The sequence below is a fragment of the Siphateles boraxobius genome, unplaced genomic scaffold (assembly GCF_051911475.1).
Source record: "Siphateles boraxobius isolate OS27281-9 unplaced genomic scaffold, OSU_SipBor_1 65, whole genome shotgun sequence".
NCBI lineage: Eukaryota > Metazoa > Chordata > Actinopteri > Cypriniformes > Leuciscidae > Siphateles > Siphateles boraxobius.
Genome location: NW_027509192.1, coordinates 3,265,823 through 3,291,507, shown reverse-complemented (window position 1 = coordinate 3,291,507; position 25,685 = coordinate 3,265,823). Strand labels below are relative to the sequence as shown.

The 25,685-nt window shown below is 34.1% G+C and overlaps 2 protein-coding genes across 5 annotated transcripts in view; both read left to right on the top strand.

Annotated features, from left to right (window-relative positions):
* The first annotated feature begins 3,377 nt into the window (after positions 1-3,377).
* On the top strand, positions 3,378-10,110 carry tph1a (tryptophan hydroxylase 1 (tryptophan 5-monooxygenase) a). The gene is made up of 11 exons (XM_077210288.1): positions 3,378-3,541; positions 5,994-6,131; positions 6,230-6,413; positions 6,490-6,590; positions 6,679-6,746; positions 7,203-7,399; positions 7,485-7,620; positions 8,488-8,614; positions 8,732-8,827; positions 8,915-9,048; positions 9,172-10,110. The coding sequence occupies exons 1-11, from the start codon at positions 3,446-3,448 to the stop codon at positions 9,344-9,346; spliced, it is 1,452 nt and encodes a 483-aa protein (XP_077066403.1). The 5' UTR covers positions 3,378-3,445; the 3' UTR covers positions 9,347-10,110.
* Positions 10,111-11,965: 1,855 nt separating this feature from the next.
* The window catches only part of sergef (secretion regulating guanine nucleotide exchange factor), an 18,136-nt gene continuing 4,416 nt past the window's right edge, over positions 11,966-25,685 (top strand). For 2 of the 4 annotated variants that reach the window (XM_077210304.1, XM_077210303.1), the window contains exons 1-10: positions 12,046-12,117; positions 12,309-12,444; positions 12,629-12,784; positions 12,997-13,091; positions 13,180-13,240; positions 15,946-16,059; positions 16,213-16,275; positions 16,359-16,517; positions 16,595-16,746; positions 24,515-24,551. In XM_077210304.1, the coding sequence (XP_077066419.1) occupies positions 12,103-12,117; positions 12,309-12,444; positions 12,629-12,784; positions 12,997-13,091; positions 13,180-13,240; positions 15,946-16,059; positions 16,213-16,275; positions 16,359-16,517; positions 16,595-16,746; positions 24,515-24,551 (988 nt within the window). In that variant the 5' untranslated portion in view covers positions 12,046-12,102. Of the gene's footprint in view, positions 12,122-12,308; positions 12,445-12,628; positions 12,785-12,996; positions 13,092-13,179; positions 13,241-15,945; positions 16,060-16,212; positions 16,276-16,358; positions 16,518-16,594; positions 16,747-24,514; positions 24,552-25,685 lie in introns of all 4 variants that reach the window. The other 2 variants (XM_077210300.1, XM_077210302.1) reach the window with 2 other exon arrangements.

The following is a 25,685-nucleotide window of genomic DNA, read 5'->3' as shown; positions in this document are numbered from 1 at the left end:
TCCAGCACGGATCTTTAATACTCTCTGCCCTGTTTCGGCCTGCTTGAGCTCTCCATATGGTTGTTTCAGTCGCTCACCGTGCCCTGATCAGACGTCATCTTCTCTTATTATCTCATAAATTAAGTGTTACCTCTGAAAAGACTATGAATTGTGAACTGAAACAAGGATTTGGAGAAATTGCAAAGAGCCTAGGACTCGGTCATATTGCTTGGACTTTAGAACCATAACTCTTTTGCAAAACGAGTGAACAGTTCTTCTCAAATAAAAAAGCAAGTATGCAGTACAAAGATTCCCTTTTATGTTGCCTATTGTGTTCACATTTCTGGCCATAATGTCAAAGCGAACAGACTAAAAGATGTTCAAAGGCTCTTGTAAGCCTCAGCCGTGACAGCATCTGTGTCGTCTCCAGATCTCTGAGCTCAGGCTTTGATCCACCAGCGCTCCTCAACTCCCTCCCCAACCCCTTCCAAACGCCTGTGCTGTTGATAGGAGTTTGTTTGCCTTCCGCCAGGTGGGTTTTCCTCAATTTACACACTGTCTACACCTCAAACTCTGACACGTGAGACATCACAGCTTCTGGATGCAAGAACACTGAGTGAGGATTTATGTAATAATTATTTTTAACCTACCCATGTACAGAAACATGTTTGTGTCAAGGTGCGGTTACACTCCTTTGTGTCCCATTCATCCATCCATCCTTCCATATATCCATCCACATACATAAAATCCTTCCTTCCATCCATCCACATACTTAGAATCCATCCATCCATATACATAAAATCCATCCATCCATCCATCCTTCCTTCCTTCCATCCATCCATCCACATAATTAAAATCAATCCATCCACAATCATAAAATCCATCCATCCTTCCATCCATCAATCCACATACATAAAATTAATTTGTCCATCCTTCCTTCCATCCATCCATTAATCCATCCACATACATGAAGTCCATCAATCCATCTATCCACATACATAAAATACTTCCATCCATCCATATACATAACACAAGAATTAAAAAAAATAGCAGGATATCATATCATGTTGTCCACGTTTGTTGCAGAAACAGAAAGTTATTTCTCATACACAAAGCCTAGTGTGAACGCACCTCACAATGTTGATTTGACAAAATTTATAGATTTTCTGCATTTCATAAGTCAATATTTGTTGTAATGTCATAGTCAAGTCACCTTTATTTATATAGCGCTTTATTAAATGAAGATTTTTTCAAAGCAGCTTTGCAGTGATAACAGGAGAATAATGGCCAATGATGCAAAAGGAATTAAATTCTGCTATAGTGTCATTATTGATCATTCAGTCTCATAAATCATATATATATATATATATATATTTTTTTTTTTTTAAATGTATTATTTAATATTGATTAAAGCAAGATGTTCATTTAGACTAACATGGTTTTAGGTAAAAATGTTTTTACAATGTAATTCAGAAAACTGAATGATCAGAGCTTCAAATAATCAACATATGAGTCACAGTAGATAACTATCTGCATCACCTTCCTCATTTTCAGAAATTGCTCACCACTAGTATGTGACCCTGTCACGAGAACCTTAACGTTCACATGCTTACATGTTGGCTAAGTGTGACTCAAACCCCAGGAGCAAGAGCCCCCTTTGGGCCCTGAAAAGGTCTGCAATCCCACATGTGGACAAATTGGTATTAAATTATCAGAACATCCATCAAACCTAATGAAATTTGTTACCCTAAGAAGCCTCAATCTAACGTGTCAAGGGTGCCCGGATGGAGAGATCATCCTCTTGAGTGCTTTTACCGTAATGTGACCCCTGGATGTGGCACAAAGCTCACGTCACTGAGATGCGACAAAGAGAAGGAAAACATCCTGTAGGTCCAGTTGAGTCAGGATACAGTTAAGACTGCAAAAAACTACTCTGACCAGCAGTTAACCAATGATTAATCAGTCTTACTTTTCGGATTCAAATTAGACCAATCTAAGTTAAACCAGTCTTAAAGTAAGGAATAAGTAACTAAATTGTAAGACTAGTCTAAGCAGTTAATGCAACCCGTCACAATACGCCTGTGTCTTACTTCAGACGTACATCTTTAAGACTCATTTAAGGAATCAGAGTGAATCCTCTTAAAATATCATTGAGACATATAATCACGAAGTGCTTACAGTGTCACTGCTACTGTACCTCCCACTGCCAAGGTTTTTTCAACTATTTATTTGTTTGCAATATAGAAAACAAGCAGGCTATATGTTAATTAATTGTCCTTCCAGCAAAGTATTTTAATTGTACACTATCGTTTAATAGTTTGGGGGAAATGAAGATTTTAACTAATTAGAAGGTTAATTAATTAGATTTACAGCGTAATAAATGTTTCTTGTGCACCATTTCATCATATTAGAATGATTTCAGAAGGATCATGTGAAAACTGGAATAATGATCCTGAATATTCAGCTTTACCAAATAAATTACATTTTATGTATATAAAAATATATTCAAATTAGAAAATAGCCTAGTTATTTTAAACCATAATAATATTTCAAAATATTGCTGTTTTTACTGTATTTCTGATCAAATAAATGCAGCCTTTGTGAGCATGAAACTTCCTTCAAAAACATTTTAAAAAATCTTACTGACTCCAAACTTTTGAACGGTAATTTTGCTGAAATGCTTATTGTATATGTGTTTTTATTTTTGTTTGGATGGGAAAAAAAGAGCCGCTCAGCTCGCAGTTCTGACTTTTTATAATCTTTTAATTTAATAAAGTACTGGCCCACTTTAAATGGTTTTGCGTATTATAATAGGGAAAAATAATAATAGTGTTTTTTTAAAGAAACTTTTTCAATATTGTAACTATTTTAATATAGTGACAATAATGACCCAGTTCATCAATTGTATCGGGAGTTATTGTATAAGAAAAATCTCTTAAAATGCATGTTGACGTGATGTTAAAAATGTAATAAATTACATGTTTACAATATTTATTAAATGGTTTAATATTAATTAAAAACCACTAACTTGCACATGCTTCATATATGATGTCTAATTGTAGAAATTGTAGATGTAGAAAATGAAACAAATTCACCAAACAACAAAAGTATCATAATTGTGCACCTGTAAAATGACAGGCTTATGCTCTTATAATATTTGCTTTTTCATTTGCAGAGAGATTTTTATCCCTAACTCATGCCAGTGAAGCGGCATCTCCTCACACACAGATCTTTTTTTGTGTGCAGAACGTCAAAGAGAATATGAAAAGGTCCATCTCTCGTATGAATATCCACATGACGTGAGAAGCTGCTCATTTTCCATTTGCTGTCAGGAGGAAGATTAGCTCTCCACCCCTCCTCTCCCTTTTCAGGTCCTCATAAATAGCAAATCGCACAGTCTCATTGTAGTACAACAATTGTGGCACATACGACTGACAAGCTCGTTTAAATAAAAAGAAACACCAGCATGTACTCAACTAAAAGCGAGGGACCGCGTAGAGGAAGATCTTTTGACTCCATAAACCTTGGTCTGACTTTGGAAGAGAAGCAACTTAACAATGAGGTGAGCGCTTTTCCCTCAAATGTTTTAAAAACATTTATAATACTCATTTGGTCAATTTGCATACTTTTTAAAATTATATTATCTACTCGGGGGAGAATTTAAGTTCTCAACAGGTGAGGAACCCCAGATAATTCGCAAAAAAAAAAAAATCTTAAAATGCCAAATTTAGATTTCTAGGAAGCATGGAGGAAACTGAAGGTGACGGGTACCGTGATGCGCCACTGTGCAAGTGTGCGAAAGCTCTTCGCTCAGTTTTACGTCTAACATATCCATGTTTGATGCTGTTAGCAATGACACGTTCAATCCTCCATGCACCAAATCGAAAGATGCATCAAATTAAGTACACTTAACAGAGATGTGCGTGGAAGACTGATTAATTGCAGCCTAATCCCAGTGTTAGATTAAAACAAGAGGGCGCTAATAATAGGCTTCCTCGCTCTCCAAATGAGATTGTTTTAAGACGACAGATACTGGCCTGTCTCTGTTGAAGCGAGACGGTGAATCGCAGGACTCTGAGCCCTGCCACAGTCAATGCACTAATGCTGTCTGGGATCCTGCTGACGGGAAGACGAGGACAGGGACGATTACTCTGCCACATGCGTGATAAAAGAAACATGGTCAGTAGACGGCAAGCTTCGGGGTCGCTTAAAACTGCTAGTTTAAAGTTGAAAAAATTGGTAACTATTTACAATATGGTTCATTAGTTAATAATAGTTAATGTATTTACTAACATGAACTAACAATGAACAATAAATTTGTTACAGTATTTATTCATCTTTGTTAATGTTAGCTCATAAAAATACAGCTGTTCATTGTTTGTTCATGTTAGTTCACAGTGCATTCACTAATGTTAACAAATACCAAGTTTGATTTTAATAATGTATCAGTAAATGTTGAAATTAATATTAAATAAGATTGATAAATGCTGAAGTATTGTTCATTCTTAGTTCATGTTAACTAAGGTAGTTAACTAATGTTAACTAATGAACCTCATTGTAAAGTGTTACCAACAAATTTAAAGTAAATTATAATAAAATAAAATATATATTTATATTATACATTTCATTATATTAAATTTATCATTCTTATAAAACAACTTAATATGGCTTAATATTAAAAAGCGATGCATGTTTAATTAATTGATTTATTACCGTTTAATACTATTTAATACAGATTTTCTGGATAACTCTGTTGCCATTGAAGGAGCTTGTTCTCTCATGGTGTTAAATTTAATTAAATGTGTTTAAATTACAGGTAAAATAAACAAAAGAAATAATTTTAAAAAAGAAATAAACTAATGTATACAAAAAAAAGAATTTGGTTCATTTGTTTGCATGTACTTCATACTTCATGGCCTCGATTAATTAAAATTTATGTTTTTGCTTACATTTGTCTAGATCCTTTTCTTTTTTCATTGTATATTGTTGGATTGATGCACCTGGAGGGTTTGGTTTACATTCGGACTGGTGTTTGTTTGGTGCTACATAGTCTTCATATGCATCATATATCTTTTCAACTATTAATCACAATTATCGGTGTGATTTCTTGAACCTAATCCCAAGTCTGCAACCTTGGGGAAGGTCTGGTGCGGCGTCCCTCTGTTGCCGCTTATGTTAAGCAGGTCATGATGACTGGCGCTGTCCGCGGTGCTGAACTGACGCAGGAACCAGCACCTTAAATCCGGTGACCTGTTTCGCAGCTGGACTTTGTTGTAGTTTAGGATTAAAAACAAACCCCCCAGTTGACTGAGTAAGCAGTGACTACACTCGAAATGACAAAGCCATTGTTGAAATTTCCATTTGTTCTTCGTGTCAGAAGTAGCGCGAGTGCTTTAAGTACGTCAGTAATAGGACGTGGCATCAGTTTACTGTTGGGAATTTTTTGTCACGTCGCACCCTATCTAGTGTAGACAACATCACTGATTATAATGGGTTTTATTTGCTTTTTCGCATCAAGCCACTCGTGTCTGCTGTAGACAAGAACAAAAAATCTAATAAAATGTACAAAATTGTTAAAATTAATTCAATTAAAACCTGAGGTTTAATTTTTGCCTTTAAACAATGGCATCCTGCAGTGATAAGTTCATTGCCGTTTTCGACCATTTTTAAATTTCATTGTTGATTGAGTTGAAACTCAAATAACAGAATGTATTTAAGTAAAATGGATGGGAAATTGATGATTTTACAGTGTTTGCAGTTGCACTCTTAATAGGAATGTTCAAAACCTTTGAATGAATACAAAGAAAACTGTATGTGTGCCCTTAAGATATTGAGTGTTGTTTACGACACTCTTTCTTTAATCCACATGATCTGATTGACAAGATTTAAAGTAGGTGGATGTTGTCGATGCTACAAGTAAGCATCAAGTCATGTAAAGCAATACATGATTTTGATGACCTTTGATGACCTATTTCTACCTGACCTAACCAATCTGTTTTACACATGTTTTCCAGATGAACAAATCTGCTTTTCCAAAGATCGAGGAAAATAAAGACAACAAAACTGCGTCTACGGAGAGGGGTCGGGCTGCTGTTGTGTTCTCTCTGAAAAATGAAGTCGGTGGGCTTGTCAAGGCACTAAAACTTTTCCAGGTGAAGAGCAGATCGACTTTGTTAGGATTTTCTTGCATTCCTTTATCTGATTAAAAACCGTATGCTGCTGTACAATTAAATCAGTTATAAATCAACAGGAAAACCACGTCAACCTTGTGCACATTGAGTCCAGAAAATCCAAAAGGCGCAACTCTGAGTTTGAAATCTTCGTAGACTGCGATAGCAACCGCGAGCAGCTGCACGAGATCATTCACTTGCTGAGGAAACACGTGAACGTGCTCGAGATGGACGCGCATGACAACCGCCTGCCGGAAGAAAGCGGTACATGAATTAACGACACTGTGACTTTTTTAATTACTATAAAAATACTCAGTATTTGAATGTTTTTTTTTTTCAGAGATGGAGAACGTGCCGTGGTTCCCGAAGAAGATTTCAGATCTGGATAAATGTGCGAATCGAGTGCTGATGTACGGATCAGACCTGGACGCGGATCACCCGGTGAGTGCGGCAACGCTTCATCTCAATTATGTCATCAGTAGGCTATGATGTAATCACGTCGCTTACTGTTTTGCTCCTGTTTCAACAGGGATTCAAGGACAATGTCTATCGCAAAAGGAGAAAGTACTTTGCAGACTTGGCTATGAGCTACAAATAGTGAGTTTTTAGTAACTTCTTAAAATATATTAAAACATATACAATAATTTATATACACTTAGTAATGTGTGTGTGTGTGTGTGTGTGTGTGTGTGTGTGTGTGTGTGTGTGTGTGTGTGTGTGTGTGTGTGTGTGTGTGTGTGTGTGTGTGTAAACATGTATATACATATATATATAACATACATACACATATTATAAACACAAACTTTTATTTTAGAATCGATTAATCGTGATTAATCAATTTGACAGCACTAATATATATATATATATATATATATATACATCTCTCTCTCTCTCTCTCTCTCTCTCTCTCTCTCTGTCTGTCTGTCTGTCTGTCTGTCTGTCTGTCTGTCTGTCTGTCTGTCTGTCTGTCTATCTATCTATCTAGTCTGTCTGTCTATCTAAAATACTAATGTTTCCTGATGAAGTCTAATGTAAGTTTTCCTCTTTCATCAGTGGAGATCCCGTTCCCCGTATAGAGTTCACAGAGGAGGAGGTGAAAACATGGGGAGTTGTGTTCAGGGAGCTGAATAAGCTCTACCCCACACACGCCTGCCGCGAGTACCTGAAGAACCTGCCCTTGCTCATCACACACTGTGACTTCCGTGAGGACAACATCCCACAGCTGGAGGACGTCTCGCGCTTCCTCAAAGGTGAGAGAAAGGGGTGTCAGTTTATCCTGCTGGGGTTGTTCAGGATGTATAGACTACTATAACATTGCTTGATGAACTGTTTCAGAGCGCACTGGCTTCACCATCAGGCCTGTGGCTGGGTATCTGTCCCCACGAGACTTCCTGGCAGGTCTCGCCTTCCGTGTGTTTCACTGCACTCAATATGTCCGACACAGCTCAGACCCCCTCTACACACCCGAGCCGTGAGTACACGAATAATCAAATATTATCAAATGTATGATACATACATGCAGGGCCTATAAATAATGATGATGATGTCACTATCACTATAATAAATTTGTTATCACTTTTTAGAAAAAAAATGTATTATAAGTATAATGTAATGTATATATTATTTATTGTAACATTTTATTTGTGTGTGTGTGTGTGTGTGTGTGTGTGTGTGTGTGTGTGTGTGTGTGTGTGTGTGTGTGTGTGTGTGTGTGTGTGTGTGTGTGTGTGTGTGTGTGTGTGTGTGTGTGTGTGTGTGTGTGTGTGTGTGTAAATAAATGTAAGAACATTTCTATATAATGGCAACACTTTATTTCTATGGTCCACTTTAGACATACTAACTATAAGTAACTTTGCAACTTTACAACTACAACCTTAACCTACTGTAATAGTCTACTAACAGACTAATATTCTTAAGGTTAATTATAGTCAATAGATTTTCTAAAGGGGACAATCAAAATAAAGTGTATATATATATATATATATATATATACTTACACTCATATATTTTATTATATATAAACTAACACTTTTGTTTAGGGTCCAGTTCTCATTACTGACTAGTTCCTTATTAGCATGCAAATTACTAGGATATTGTCTGTTTATTAGTACTTATAAAGCACATAATAATGCCTTATTCTGCATGACCATATTCTACATCCCACAATCCTACCCAATACCTAAACTTAACATCCACCTTACTAACTATTAATAAGCAGTAATCAGGAGTTTATTGAGGCAAAAGTCGTAGTTCTTAGTTGGTTAATAGTGAGAATCGGACCCTAATCTAAAGTGTGGCCACATATATATTTTATATTGAATATGTCTGTCTGTTTTAGAGACACATGTCATGAGCTGCTTGGACACGTCCCTCTTTTGGCCGAGCCCAGCTTTGCTCAGTTCAGTCAGGAGATTGGTCTCGCGTCACTGGGTGCATCGGATGACTCCATACAGAAACTTGCTACTGTAAGTAATAACAGGCCTTGTGATTTGACCTTTAACCTTTTAGTGAGAGGTGTTTTGATGTGAATACATATTTAATAATGCAAAATGAGTATTTATCACTGCCATATTGTGTTTCAGTGTTATTTCTTCACTGTGGAGTTTGGCCTCTGTAAGCAGGAAGGGAAACTGAGAGCGTATGGGGCCGGTCTGCTGTCCTCCATAAGCGAGCTAAAGGTAATGAAACACGAAAGCTTTCTCTACATGATGTGAAGAGCATGATTTTCACCTTATAGAGAGATGATCTATACCCTTTTCTTCCAGCATGCACTGTCAGGAAACGCCAGGATCTTGCCCTTTGACCCCAACGTGACCTCCAAACAGGAGTGTATCATCACAACCTTTCAGGATGTCTACTTTGTTTCGGACACCTTTGAGGAAGCAAAAGTCAAAATGAGGTGTGTGGGCAATCAAAAACAACGAATAATAAAATTAAGTATTTACTGCATATCTCATCTGAGTATTTAGACCAACATTTTCATCAATAAATTAACCCTGTGCATTTGAAATGAATCTTTTAGAGAGTTTGCAAAGACCATCAAGCGGCCATTCTCGGTACGCTACAACCCGTACACGCAGAGCGTAGACGTTCTGAAGGACACGGCCAGCATCAACAACGTGGTGGAGGAACTAAGACATGAGTTGGACATCATTGGAGATGCACTAAGCAGGCTAAACAAACAGTTAGGAGTCTGAAAACTACATTTCCAAGCAAATCATCCATTACTTCATGCTCACTTGTTTTGTCACAGTACTTCACTCTCCAAATAATGTCTGGCATGAATAATGATATGTCATGCTGTATGTACGAAGTCAAATCCTCTATTTATATTATTAGTTTGACTCTTGTTTGATTAAATACGTGGCTCAACAAAAGCTGAAGCTAAATGCTTGCAATTGGACTTCTTGTATTATATGTGAGATTTCTACTTGATATGGTGGTATTTATGCAAGGTGACCACAATGGTTATGGTTGTGCAAAGTTGATGTCTGCTGATTTCAAATTGGCAACTTATGTTTATTTATTAAGAGATATTGTCTGATATATATTTTAGTATACTGATTTACTTTATATTTCATTTGTGCACAGTATATATATAGTATTTTATCATTGTGAGTCAATGAAATATTCAGTATTTTTAGTGTTATTAACAGATAATGTTTCTTGATTTAAAATGGATGTCTACATGGAGTAGGTCCTGAAGGTTGATCTTTATTTATTAAAAAATTTATGTAAATGTTGCATTGGACATGAAAGAATATTTTTTACAAATTAACTTTAACTTAATTAACAAAAATGCTTAGCGTCTATATAAGAAATTTAAAACTCAGAATGTCAAGTTTGTCAGTATCAGTTCAAGTTTAAAGTATAGAGAAATGTATTGCTAAAGATTATATATTCATATATTTATATGCTTATAACAAAAAATAAATCATTGTTTTTTTTACTGTAAATAAAATACCTTTTCTTCTTTTCTTTCTTCTTTCTAGCTAATGTTCTAACAACCGTGTTGCTCTAGATGGGGCGCTATGTTTTGAAATCTCTACTATGTAAAGCCGAAATCTCTAGCGAGTGTTGTTCAAATCTCAGGACATTTTTTTGTCTTATTTGAGACATAAGTAAAATCTTTAATTACTATAATTCTATGAGTGCAGTGATGGGTACCTGATAAACAAATGTAAAACGGATCCAGTAGTATCAAAATGCTGTGATTGGTTCATCTTGACGAGCGCTGAGAAAAGTGACGGATACCACGTGACCTCTACGTCAACACGCGGTTTTTACTGTAGATGGCCTACTGGATTTTAGGAATTTAACCACAAAGGAATATTTGCACAACGTTAGGTGTTGTTATATGCTTCTATTATTAACTTTTTTTATTCTTATTTTTGTAGGCTTCATATGTTTTTTTTATTATTTATTATTAAAGTTTATTTCCTCAGAGGTATAAAGCAGGCAATTTTCTGCGTCCACTGTAATTATCAATTACTATATTATGTAATTACGTATGTAATTATGTAATTACTATACCCTTTCTGCATATAAAGTCTTTGTTATTATCCCGTTTTTATATGGTATGACTGAGTGAGTCATTTTAGCACTCTCTTATGGTTTATAAATGATTATATTATTGTACTTAATTTCCTTGCTTTTGAATAATATCATCCCTTTTGCTTGTTGGTTATGGCTTGTATTTTATTTGTATTTAAACAGTATATAAAATACATATAAAATATAAAATGTTTCTTTTAAAAAATAAAATTGCATAATTATATTATTGAATTACTTATCTTAATATGTAGCCTATATGTAATATGTATTTTTTTTTACATTTTATATCAAATATGAAAAAATATATCATAATATTATATTGTAATTAAACATAATAATAATAGAATATTAATAGAATATATCAAATATAAAACATATTAGTATTTTAATTTGTATACAAGCATATTGGCCTTGGTTGGCCAGGACATTTGCAATATTTGCAAAGCCAGATATGGTGATGAAAATGATCCCCCCCCCCCAAATTCCTCTTTTTTATATTTAAATTTATATGAAATAAATTAAAGCCCAATTCTACAAAATATTGTGGACATGAGAGGAAAGAAGGGGTGGAAAGAGGTTGAATCTGCTGTACCTGCACCCCTCCTTGAAATTTTCTATTTTTATTATTTTTGTTGTTGTTGTTGTTGTTTATATTGTTATTGTGTATTTAATTCATTGGGCCTACATTTTAATAACAATTGAATGTGTTTGATGTGTCCCAGTTTGCCAATAAAGGTTTCCCAGTTTGACAGTAGCGCCTGGAAAAATGTGGTTTGGGGTCAATGTGTGTTTGAGGAAGAGTCATCCATCCTGTGTTTAATGTTTCTTTCTTTCTTTATTCTGTATAGTAGGATAGAGCTCTTAACCTATTTAGAATAGTATCGTATGAGGGCTTAAGACATTTGGATCATAATAAAAAAATATGCAGAATGTAAATAATCAGAAAGTGTCCCACTTTAACAGTATTCACCCTAATACAATAATTTAATAATTTTTATACAATAAAATTAATTTATTATTGTAATTATTATTAATATTATAATTTAAACATCATAATATATAGTTGTCTTCATAGCTATTATGTATATAATAGTATTAGAATGTTTTAACAAATCTAGATAAAAATAATAAAACATATATTTGATATTATAATTCGATATTATATATATATATTATATTAAGCAGAATATTTTACTTGTATTTAATAAAATGGCAAACAAATATTTAAATAAGTAACTCCCGATCCGCTAAACCCCGCCCACTTTGGGTTTGCATCGCGTTAATGCATATTACTAGCATTCTACCCACTAATATTTCTGGAAACCAGTGACGTTTTATGATTTTATGGCGATGTCATCAATTTGCGCCTAAATCTGATGGAAGGAAATCAGCTGTCAAAATGTGTACTTTACACGTGGGTAAGTTTTATTTAGCCTACTTTTCATTACACAAAGCTTGCAAATAGTATTGGTACCAGTCTACAATCCTTATATCCACGAGAATACGCGAACTTGTAACAGTATAAATTAAAATGAGCAGTCTCAAATAATTATAGCCCACAAAAACAGCGCTTCCTGAGCAATAAATAGTTATTTTGTATCGCAGGGAGCGAACAGTTCCGGGCAGCTGGGACAGGGACACACGGAAGATCAAGCCGAGCCGCGGCGTGCACACGGCGGACTGAAGGCAGAGCAGGTCCGCTGCATAACCGGAGGAGGTGGACATTCAGCTGTCATCACTGGTTAGCTGGCCTATAACACTATTAAAAATAATATATATTAATGCTAACACTCTGAAAGGACACATCGTTCGAATTAGTAAAATAATCCTCAAACTGTCTCTGTATTTGCTGACCTTTTATTTATGGATCAATGGCGCACTCTAGTGGACACTTTGAAGTATGACAACAACATTTCTCCACCCAGAGTCAGGTGACCTGCTGATGTGTGGACACAACCACAAAGGTCAGTTAGGGCTCAGTCACACTTCAGAGGTCATAATCTTTCAACCCTGCCCTTTGTCTGGGTGTGGAAGAGTTCAGCAGGTGTCCTGTGGTTGGGACTTCTCTATTATCCTGACAAGTGAGTGGTTGTATCATCAAATCCATACTCGTATTCATATTCTGAAAAATAAAAGAGCTTGCAGATATTGCAAACATCAGTAATATTAGGTTTTTTTTTTTTTTTTTTTTTTTTATAGTTTGAGTAGATCAAGTGCTCTTAGACCTGCCTATTGAGACTTCCTCTGGTTTAATTCAGTGCTGAATAACTGATATCTGATCTGTGTCTGTCAGGTGACGGTCAGGTCTTGGTGTGCGGCTCCAATGCTTTTGGACAGCTTGGTGTCTCACCAGGAATATCACACTCAGCAGAACCTTTACATGTGAAGGTGGGAACTGAGACAATAGTGAGACTCTTGCATAATTGTTTTTTATGTGTGAGGATTGAAATAAAGTCATGCTATGTTCTGCTTGCAGACACTGAATGAGCCTGTCACTAGTGTGGCTGCTGGCCTCAGGCATTCATTAGCAAGTACAGGTATTACTCGTGACTATAAATATAAAATATATACATTTGTTTTAAGACAATTTTTATAATTAACATTATATATTTCTAATTATTGTAATAAATTATTGTAATAAATGTTATAATATGTAATTATTTGTCTTGAAATGTATATATATACAGGTCCTTCTCAAAAAATTTGCATATTGTGATAAAGTTAATCATTTTCCATAATGTAATGATAAAAATTAAACTTTCATATATTTTAGATGCATTGCATACCAACTGAAATATTTCAGGTCTTTTATTGTTTTAATACTGATGATTTTGGCATACAGCTCATGAAAACCCAAGATTCCTATCTCCAAAAATTAGCATATTTCATCCGACCAATAAAAGAAGTGTTTTTTTAATACACAAAAAGTCAACCTTCAAATAATTATATTCAGTTATGCACTCAATACTTGGTCGGGAATCCTTTTGCAGAAATGACTGCTTCAATGCGGCGTGGCATGGAGCCAATCAGCCTGTGGCACTGCTGAGGTGTTATGGAGGCCCAGGATGCTTCAATAGCGGCCTTAAACTCATCCAGAGTGTTGGGTCTTGCGTCTCTCAACTTTCTCTTCACAATATCCTACAGATTCTCTATGGGGTTCAGGTCAGGAGAGTTGGCAGGCCAATTGAGCACGGTAATACCATGGTCAGTAAACCATTTACCAGTGGCTTTGGCACTGTGAGCAGGTGCCAGGTCGTGCTGAAAAATGAAATCTTCATCTCCATAAAGCTTTTCAGCAGATGGAAGCATGAAGTGCTCCAAAATCTCCTGATAGCTAGCTGCATTGCTGCCCTTGATAAAACACAGTGGACCAACACCAGCAGCTGACATGGCACCCCAGACCATCACTGACTGTGGGTACTCCAGTGCTGCTTCTCTGTAGCCCAGGTCAGGAGCTTCTGCTGCTGTTTCTGGTTCAAAAGTGGCTTGACCTGGGGAATGCGGCACCTGTAGCCCATTTCCTGCAGACGCCTGTGCACGGTGGCTCTGGATGTTTCTACTCCAGGCTCAGTCCACTGCTTCCGCAGGTCCCCCAAGGTCTGGAATCGGTCCTTCTCCACAATCATCCTCAGGGTCCGGTCACCTCTTCTCGTTGTGCAGCGTTTTTTGCCACACTTTTTCCTTCCCACAGCCTTCCCACTGAGGTGCCTTGATACAGCACTCTGGGAACAGCCTATTTGTTCAGAAATTTCTTTCTGTGTCTTACCCTCTTGCTTGAAGGTGTCAATGATGGCCTTCTGGACAGCAGTCAGGTCGGCAGTCTTACCCATGATTGCAGTTTTGAGTAATGAAACAGGCTGGGAGTTTTTAAAAGCCTCAGGAATCTTTTGCAGGTGTTTAGAGTTAATTAGTTGATTCAGATGATTAGGTTAATAGCTTGTTTAGAGACCCTTTTCATGATATGCTAATTTTTTGAGATAGGAATTTTGGGTTTTCATGAGCTGTATGCCAAAATCATCAGTATTAAAACAATAAAAGACCTGAAATATTTCAGTTGGTGTGCAATGAATCTAAAATATATGAAAGTTTAATTTTTATCATTACATTATGGAAAATGATTAACTTTATCACAATATGCTAATTTTTTGAGAAGGACCTGTATGTGTATTTTGTTTCAAATACTAAAAATAAATATATATTTTCTTATTAAATATAAGAAATACTTTTATATTTAATAGGATACTTTTATTATTTTATTATTATAAATAACTTAAATATAATATTTTTTACTTATTTGTCTTAGTTGGTATATATGTATATTTGTTTTAAATACTGAAAAAGCAAAATACTTAATTTTATATTTAAATTTCTAATTATATATTGATCATATTTTAATATTATTATTTGTTTTAAATATTGTAAAAAAAAGTATCAAATATAAAATACATTTAATTATTTATTTAATAATTTAAAATGTATTGTTATGTTATAATTTAATATGTAATTATATGTACAGGTATGTAAAATATCAAATATATAAAATGTTTAATTATTTAATTTATTTGTTTTAAATGTTGAAAATAAATATAGGTCTTTATATTAAATAGAATAAATACTTTATATAATGTATTTAATATAATTGTTATAATTAATTTAATTTAAATATCATAGTATTTAATTATTTGTCTTTATTGGTATATATATATGTATATGTTTTGAATATTAAATATTGAAAAAATGAACAATTTAATTTTACATTATTAATATTTTAATACTATTTAATTATATGGACCGGTATTACATATGAATATGTCAAATAAATATGAAATATATACATTTGTTTAACACTTTATATTTAATATAAAGATATGTATATTTGTTTTAAATATTGAAAATATATATAGATTTTTATATCAAATAGAATAGATAATTATATTGAATTTCATAATTATAATTCATTTAAATATAATATTTAAGTATTTATCTTGGTATATATGTGTATATTTGTTTGGAATATTAAACATTGGAAAAAAATGTTTTTAATCTACATTTAAAATTCTAATTACATATTAAATATGTTTTAATATTCAAATTGTATTCTTAATTTTTATATAAAACAAACAAATATAAATGTTTAATTATTTATTTAATAATATAATTAGGTATTAAATGTATTTTAATTCTGTAATCAACTTTTAATTTGTGTGTGTTTTTGTATATGTGTGTGTGTGTGTGTCTAAAGCTTCAGGTTGTGTTTATCAGTGGGGAACTGGCCTGTCGAGTCACGCTAAGAGAACGTTGAGTCCACATCCTGTTCCTGCGCATCTGTCCTCTAAAGAGCCCTGCCTCGTCCCGGGTAACATTCACACACAGTTGCTCTTAAAGCTAACTCAACCTCTCAACACCAGATACACGAGATCTTACTCCTATTTATTACTTTACCTCATTAATGTCTGTTAAATGATATATTTAATTGAGTCATTTATTTATAGCACTTTCTGATCTGCAGGGTTAGATCATGTGACCCCACAGAAGGTAGTTGCAGGCTCCGCCCACTGCATTTGTTTGACAGGTGAGAGGATTTTTCCAAACGAATCGAACTGATCGAAAGATCGCAGGGTTTCACTGAAGCATTTGAATCCCATATGCCAACAGTGAAAGGTGATGTGTTCCTCTGGGGCAGCAATAAACACGGTCAGCTGGTCAGCGAGAGTCTCTTTCTGACACTTCCTGTGGCGTTGGATCGTTCTCTGCTGCGGGGCGAGAGAGTGACCCACGTTCACAGTGGCTGGACGCACCTCGTCACGAAAACTGGTGAGTCATGCTACACAAGTCTCACACAATTCTTTATTTTCTTCTGATACTGTTTTCAATATATGATCTATTTACAGAGAGTGGCCGGGTCTTCACATGGGGCAGATCCACTTACGGACAGCTAGGACAGACCAATCAGGGAACGGAAAAAGAACCTGTCAATTCTACCAGCTCTGGCCGAACTGTAAGCCGCCCCGACGAGATCAAAGCTTTATTTGGAGCAACACAGGTATGTGATCAGCCATATACTGTGGTATACGTATCCATATATTGTTTAGTAGTGATTTTAGTAGTGATTTTACCACAAATAATCATTTGAAGTAGGGATGGCCCGATACCGATACTGGCATCGGGGATCGGGTCGATACTGTCTTCATATACTCGTACTCATAAAAATTTGCCGATATCACGCCCCGATACCACATACATTTTGTGAAACGAAACTGGCCGCCGCGAGTGCTTTGTCGAGGTGAACTGAGGCATAGGGTCGTGCACTCCCAACTCAATAGAGTGCGGCACGGCACTAGATTTGATGGCCGAGTGTGAGTGCGGGCGCGGGCGGTAATGCACTCACTCTGTGTGCGGGTTGCGGGAGAATAAAACAATTCGCTGGACTCCCGCAAACTAGAAATATCTGTGAATACAACATATTAAAACTAATAGATTTTTATTCATCTGTTGCAGAAAAGCAAGAAAAACAACTGAAACAAAATAGAAACGATTTACAGGCCAGAGTTTCTTTTCGTAACATGTTTGCAGCGTTGAGCGATGTAGCCAATCACAGACATGTGTGTTGATTTCTTGAACGCAATGGCCAATCAGAAGCATTTAAGATAGACTCCCCTCACCGCTCTGAACTTTTTTGTTCAGAATTCTGTATGCTGGCAAATCCTCTAATTATAACAAACAAAGTGTGGATATTATGAAAGATTCATTGTGCAGTCAGCTTCATTGATAATAACAGATTTGTGAGATCGCGATGAACTGTCAGCTTTTTAGGAATTAGGCTATTAAGGGAGCGCACTTTGCGTGCATTCAGTAATGGCAGACCATGCACGCAGTAACTGCTTGCTTTTATGTTAAATTAACAGTGGTTTGTGTGTTAATACATTTATTATTTTACTCATTATTATTTATTTTTAGACTTGTTAAAACAAGCAGAGAAGAAAATAAAAACAGTCTTTTAACCTGTGTTCTAAAATAGTCTTCTGTCTTCTTTTCTGGGAGCCTATAGTTACTTTTGTGGTAGAAATATCGGTATCGGTACTTGGTATCGGCAAGTACACAAATGTAAATACTCGTACTCATATTGGTTTGAAAAAAATGGTATCGGGCCATGCCTAATTTGAAGTGAATTGACTAAAACCCTGTTAAGTTTGATCAAATCTCTCCACTGCTTTTCGTGATTTATTGTGAAGTGGCAATAAATGTAGTATGATAAAATATACCAACGGTCAATGAATAATAATAATTGTCAAATAAATATGGAAGCCCATTTCTGCCACAAAAAAGCGTGTTATGGTAAATCATACTTTTAAGATGGATTTGAAATTAGATAAAAAGTCAAAATGATGACTTTCTAAATCATAATTATGATAAAACGTTGAAATTATGAGATCAAAATTATAAAATATACTAAGTCATATTATGAGATCAAAAAAATGGAAATTATGAGTGTCAAAATTCTGAAATAAAAAAATTAAATGACTTTCTAAATCATAATTATGAAAAAAAGTTGAAATTATGAGATCAAAATTATAAAATATACTAAGTCATATTATGAGATAAAAAAATGGAAATTATGAGTGTCAAAATTATTTAATAAAAAAATTTAATTATGAGATAAGTAGTAAAAATGTTGGTAAACTAAATCGTTATGAGATTAAAAATTGCAATTATAAGATAAAAAAATCGTAATTATGATATAAAAAGTAAAGAATTATGAGATAAAATGTCACAATTATGGCTAATCTAAATCATAATAAAAAGTTGCAATTATGAGAGAAAAAGTCTAAATTATGGCAAACTAAATCGTAATTATTGGATAAAAAAGTTGCAATTATGAGATAAAAAAGCAAAATGATGTCAGACTAAATCGTAATTATGAGATAAAACTGAAACTTTGAATAAAAGTTCAAAATTATGACACCAAGTTAGAATTTAGATTAAAAATTGAAATTACGAGATAAATCAAAGTTATGAGATGCTGAGTCTTAATTATGATTTCAAAGGTTGAAATGATGATTGAATTTTGATGTCATCATTTTAGCTTTTATCATAATTTTGACTTAATATATAATCATTTTGACTTTTTATCTAATAATTATGATTATGTATCATGTCATAATTATGATTTATTGTGGAAATGAGCTTCCATACATGCAGTATGCAGTATGTGTGAGAATGCAGTATGTGTGATGTTAATATTAAATATTATATTTTTATCTCTGTAAAGCTGCTTTGAAACAATCTACATTGTTAAAAGCGCTATATAAATGAGGATGACTTGACTTGACTTGAGAATGCAGTATGTGTGAGAATGCAGTATGTGTGAGAATGCAGTATGTGTGAGAATGCAGTATGTGTGAGAATGCAGTATGTGTGAGAATGCAGTATGTGTTGTCTTCCAGTAGGGGGCGAAAACACGCTGTACATTCCCACAGTTCTGCCCAGAGACACACGTTGATTTGAACAGAAGGTCATCACTTGTCTTAAACCGTAGAGAATGCAGCATCTGTGTGCGTCCGTATTGAAGAAACTGACTCAATGACACAGTGTTTTATACTCAATCTCAGGTTTTACGTGTTTGATGAGTCACCGAACCTTGAAATCAAAGACCAGCCTTTAGATACTGTGAGCGGGAGAAAAGAGACATTTGGCATTTACGTCGTTTTGCATTGGTTCTTCAAGTTCAAGTTGGTGCACAGAGGGACGTGTTGTCTAGCCTGCGGAACATATTTCTCTATGTCAGATCTCCTTGCGTGACTTTGTTTTGCGCCCTCGCCACTTTCTGCCAGGTCGATGGACCTCATGTCATTTTTAATCCTCAAAAGTTGCTTATGCTACGATGTCCTGCCATGTTAATGAGAGGAACTGAGGACGGGACAGGGGACGATATCCTCTGTAACACCTCAAGAGGGACGGAGAAAGTGTTGCAGGGTCTGGGGACACATTTAGCCTTCAGTGACTGACGCAATATAACGTTTTAGAGATGAATTGTGGTTGGAGGGATTTTGCCTGAGGCTTAAAGGGTCATTCCACTGGTGGAGAAATGAATATGTATTGAAAGTGGGTCATATATGTAGTAGAACAGTATCATAAATTTCTAAATTGGGACCTTCTTGGCCGAGTAAAGGCAGAAAATGACTTTTTAGTGCTTTTGGATAGTAGACAACAATCCCCATAGTGCATTGCAATGCTCAGCTCCGCAGACAACTCCCACTACAGTAGCTAGTTTAACTGCAAGATATTTGTGCAATGAACCTGCCACGTTAGCGTGTTAACAAAATGAAAATAAACTTACTTTACAGAAAGACGACCATTTGACCCTGTAGGCTTTGTTAGCGCATTAGGTCCAACCCCCTATGGGCGGGTTTGAAAGGGTGGGAACTAGTGCTTGTAGTCTTCACAGAAATCCCCCCCTTTTACACTTCCTCCTACAATGACGTAAAATGACGATTTTTGCTTCATTGTAGGAGGAAGTGAAAAAGGTAAATAGAGGATTTCTCTCGTCTCAGGGGAAAATGAAAGAGTGTTGCACGACCATTCAATAGTATGACTGGATTTCTAACAATGGAAATCTTAATGCAAATGGATGGAGTGACCCTTTAAAGGAATGGTTCTGTTATCATTAACTCTACTTTCATTCTCCTGTTGAACACAAAAGGAGATTTTGAAAAGTTGTACGCTGGCGTTGTGCGACAAGTGTCGTTATCGTTAACTAAAACGTTTTTGTTCATTGAAATAAAGTATTAAATGAAAAACTTAAACGAAACAACAATTTTAGAATGATGCTCTGGCAACTGAAAAAATAAAAAAAACTATTTTGAAATATTTTACCATTTAACTATTTAAAACTACTAAAAATGCTGAAAGCACATAACAAAATTACTCAAAATGAAACTATAAAATATAAAAATAATACTAAAATAAGATAATATCTGGAAATTAAAGTAATTATTTACTGATAATTGTATCTGTCCAGTAACTGCTGATTCATGCAGGGAGTTGAACATTGATTTGTTCACAGTTAGATATGTGAACAAATCAGTTAGAACAATTTTATGAACCAGATCATATCTTGAATATCTTTGGCTCAAAAGAGCAATTTAATGACAAATTGGTACGAACACTCTTAAGAGAGCTAGGGCTTATATTAAAAATTAGATGGGCAATAAAAGTCAACTTGGGCAACTTTTATGATACATTTATGCTGCTTTTGTGTTCTTCTTGAATCTTAAAAGTCTCAAGGTTCGTCCCAATTCATGTACTTATGCAGTATTCGATGACGTTTTGTAGTATAAATTGTGCGAGTAGGGTGGAAAAAGTACACTTTAAAAACCCAGATGATGCACTTAAAGGGATAGTTCACCTCCAAATGCAAATTTGCTGTTAATTTACTAACCCTCGGTCCATCCAAGATAGGTCTTTTTTTTTCAGTAGAAGAATAAAGATTTTTAGCTGAATCCGTGGTCCATTGTGACTCAGTCAGCGGCTACCGTCACTTTAAGAGTCAAAAAAACATATACAGGCAAAACAAAATTAATACCCGTGACTCCTCGAGATTCATGGAGGTCTTATGAATTATGGGGGCATCAGACTCTGATGATGAATGACAAATAAACGTATAAAATTAATACACTACACAGTTGAGTACATAGTGCATAAGTACATAGTGTATACGTGCATAGTGTATAGTGCGTCATTTGGGACACAACTTCACTTAGCCTTTAAAACCATAAATTGTACTAGTATGTTTTTTAGCACCAGTGACAGTCTATATTGTGTCTAAACTGTTGTTTAGACTTCAGATCAATTGTTCCCACCCCCAAAAGGCATAGTGGCCAATCAGAGGAGGGTTAGCATCTTCACCGGCTCCAGACTGTAAGATTTCCTATCAGTAGATCAAACATAATACTGTGTTCTAAAACTGAGTGTGTTTCTTCCTGGATACGGAGCTGAACTCAGTAATGTTTGTTCACATGTGAAGGTGCAGCCGACAGTCAGTTTCACACTTGCATCCGGAGCGCTGGAGTCCTGTGTGTGTGTCTGAGTTCCCACAGTGCAGTGCTGTACCTGAGGCTTCATCACAGCGCCTGAACATGTCAGTGTGGGACGCCTCGTCCTGTTCTTCCTTATCAAAGGCACACGGGTACAACGGGAGCTAAAAAAATAGCTCTAGGCACTGATTAGGATCTCAGTGTTCTATATTTTATATTCAGCAAATATGTTTTATAATTCATATTATAATGTCATAATATTATTAGTATATTATCTATATTGTATAGGATATGTTATATAAAGTTGATATAGATTTAATTGTGTGTGTGTGTGTGTGTGTGTGTGTGTGTGTGTGTGTGTGTGTGTGTGTGTGTGTGTGTGTGTGTGTGTGTGTGTGTGTGTGTGTGTGTGTGTGTGTGTGTGTGTGTGTGTGTGTGTGTGTGTGTGTGTTAAAATAAAACAAAATATAATAGAAATTGTATTTACTTTAGATTTATATAGTTCACTTGTATATTTTTTGTAATATAAATAATTTATATATTACATATTAATATGGTATTAAATAATTCATAATTAATTAAATATGTATAAACTTTATTTATATTTATATTTCATTTTATATTTTATAATATTAATTTTAAATAATATATAATTATATAAATTAGTTATATATGGTATTAAATAATTAATATATTATTAATTATATCTTACATAATATTTATTGTGTGTATTTTAAAATAATAAAAAATATAGTAAAATATATGTATGCTTTATATATATATATATATATATATATTATTTCTAATATTATTATTACAAATTATATCATGTATTTATCTTCATATCACAAATACTATTTATATATAATTTATACTATTTATATTTCAATGCATATCAATATTTTTGGTTAATTTAATATTCTTTATTCGTTATTAAATATTCTTTATTTTTTTTTATTTTTTATTAATTATATTATTTGATGGGAATGAGGTTTGGTTGGTTGCTTCACATGTCAGTCAGATGGAGTTCATTTTTTGGCCAGTCTGATGTTGTAGCGCTCCTGCTACTGATCTGACAGCAGTCCTCAGTGGATTGGACAGTCTGAAAGCTGTTTTGACTGGCTGTGTGGCGTTGGGTCAGCTGGGGACGCTGGGTGGATGGGGTTGTTGTGTTGGTGATGGCGAGAGAAACAGAATCCATCAGGACAGATCATGGTTGTGGAGTCTGACTGGAGGCTCCTGCTTTTGTTTGTATCTGCAAAAGACCTCGCTTTGCACTTTCACTATTAGTTTACACAAAGTCCACAGCGGATGCGAGCAGAACGTCCTTGTGCATCACCTATAACAGTCAACATTGCTATTTAATTGCTATGAATTGTATTCATTATCTATTTAAATGACCATTACATCACATATTTTATTTTTTATGGTTTAAGTATATCATTCATATATTTTGTTTATAACTGTATATATATCCATTTGAAGCAATATTAAAATTGTTTAATTTAAGAAACATACTGTAACTTATTCTAAATATTTAAAATTAATACAAAATTAAATACATGTCATAGTTCATTCTAAATTAAGATAATTATGTTTTGTTTCTAAATATATGTATGTCCATTTAAACAATATAAAAAAGTTGAATAAAAAATGTGTTCATATAATACACGAGTGCTTTACATAAAAAGGATTTAAAATAATCATAAAATACAAAACATGCAATAAAAGCAAAGAATAAATTTATCTCAAATGTTAACTTTTAATAAAAAAACAGGATATATAAATAATATAAATACATAAACATATTAAATAAATCATTCTAAATAATAAATGGAAATATTCTATATATTATTCAGCATTCATAAAAAAATATATTTCCGTTGATTTTAAATTAAAATAATTATTTTTTTGTTTCTAACTGTATGTATATCCATTTAATCAGTACTCAAATTAATATAATGCTCAATTTAAGGAATATTCTGTAAATTATTAATAAATAAATCATTCTAAATAAATAAACTGAAGTATTCTAATATGATACAATATAAAATATAAATTTACAAACATTTATAGATTATTCTCAATTAATAAATCAATTAACATATTCCATATATTATTACAAATTAATTATAGCAAATTAATAAATGATTATAAATGTTTTTATCATGCTTACAGCTGTTATGTCTTCCAAAGTCGACTCAGAGCAATACAAATACAGAAAGGTGGGTTTAGGTTTATATATATTTGATTGGTCGTTAAACGAGAAGTTTCAGGTTCTTTCAGGCCCACCAGTTCTGCTGCCATTTCCCATGATGCACCGGTATAATTTCCACTAATATGAGCGTGTTTGTGTGGACCGCATCCTCTCAGCTCTGGCAGACAGCATTAGCGATGTGTTTTTATGCTCTAGCTGCCCATTTCCTCTGCGTAATGAGCTCTGATCACCAAACATTAATAAACCAACCAGAGACGCCCGGTCACCCACTCACATCCTCACTGGTTGTCATGGTAATGGACATATGACTCCAGCATTGTGGCTGGTTGTGTTTGTGCATCTCTGCACAGCTGTATGTTTAAATCACTCTCCTCGTACCCGCTTCCCAGCAGGGGATGTTCGATTCAGACATCCCGACTTCTGTTACATGTGATTCTATGTGTGACGTGAGTCAAACTGAGGTCTGTTTGTCGTCTGTCAGCGATCATTGTGTTTGGACTGTTAGCATGTAAGAGCATGTAATAGGTGTTTCTCACAAATTTCTCCCTGTTTTTTTGCAGATCGCTTGCGGATCTGAACACAACTTGGCTGTTGTGGGTGAGTACAGTGAGCTTGGGTGTTTTTTATGGCACAGGAAATTGAAGATTTTATTTTATTTGATATCGTAAGCCTGCATGAGTCTTTGCACAGATTACTCTGGGATTAAGTTAGGAATGTTTCCAGTATGTAGTCTCCATGGCAACACCTGTTGTCTTCATGTATCTGATGGCCCATAACAGTCAATGGAAAGAAAGCCGCCAAGGCCTCCGTCACTCACTCTTAGACCTGAGTACTGAGAGTCAATCTTTGCCGCCCATCAGAGAAACAAACGTTAAGCTGTGATGTGCAAGAGATGCACGAAATCAGGGGGTTTCTGTTTTCTGTGAGCATTATCGAGTGAATCTCTCTGTCTCTGTTCAGGTCATATGTTACAAAAAAAAGTGCTGTCAAATCGATTAATCGCATTGAACTTAAAAGTTTGTAAATATGTGTGTGTGTGTATATATATATTTTAATATATATATATATATATATATATATATATATATATATATATATATATATATATATTTTAATATATATATATATATATATATAATTTTTTTTTTTTTTTTTTTTTTTTTAAACAAACTTTTACATTAGATGTGATTAATCACGATTAATCGATTTGATCGATTAATCGATTTGACAACAATATATCTATTTAATATATTTTAGTATATTTTACTGTATCACAGTAAACTATATCGCATATCTCTTTTTATTTCTTTTATAACTGTTTTAATTTTCTTTGCTTTTATTTTGTGATTATTGTAATTATTTTCTGTAAAGCACTTTGAATTGCCATAGTGTATTAAATGTGCTATATAATTATATAATTAAACTTGCCTTGCCTTGTTTAAAATTAAGTCATTATTATCATGAAAATAAAGCACATTTCCCAAAAAAATTCTTAACTGTAATGCATCTGAATGTTTTACTTTAGTGTTTGTCATCATCCTTAATGATTTATTAATTAATATTAAATATTTATTTATTGCATGATTTTGTATAAAATTAAGCCAATATTTTGACAATCAAGCAAATTTCCCTTAAATTATTTTTACTGTAATGCATTTGAATGTTTTACTTTTGTGTTTGTCATAATCTTAAATTATTATATTTATTATCCTTTACTGATTTGTACTTTTA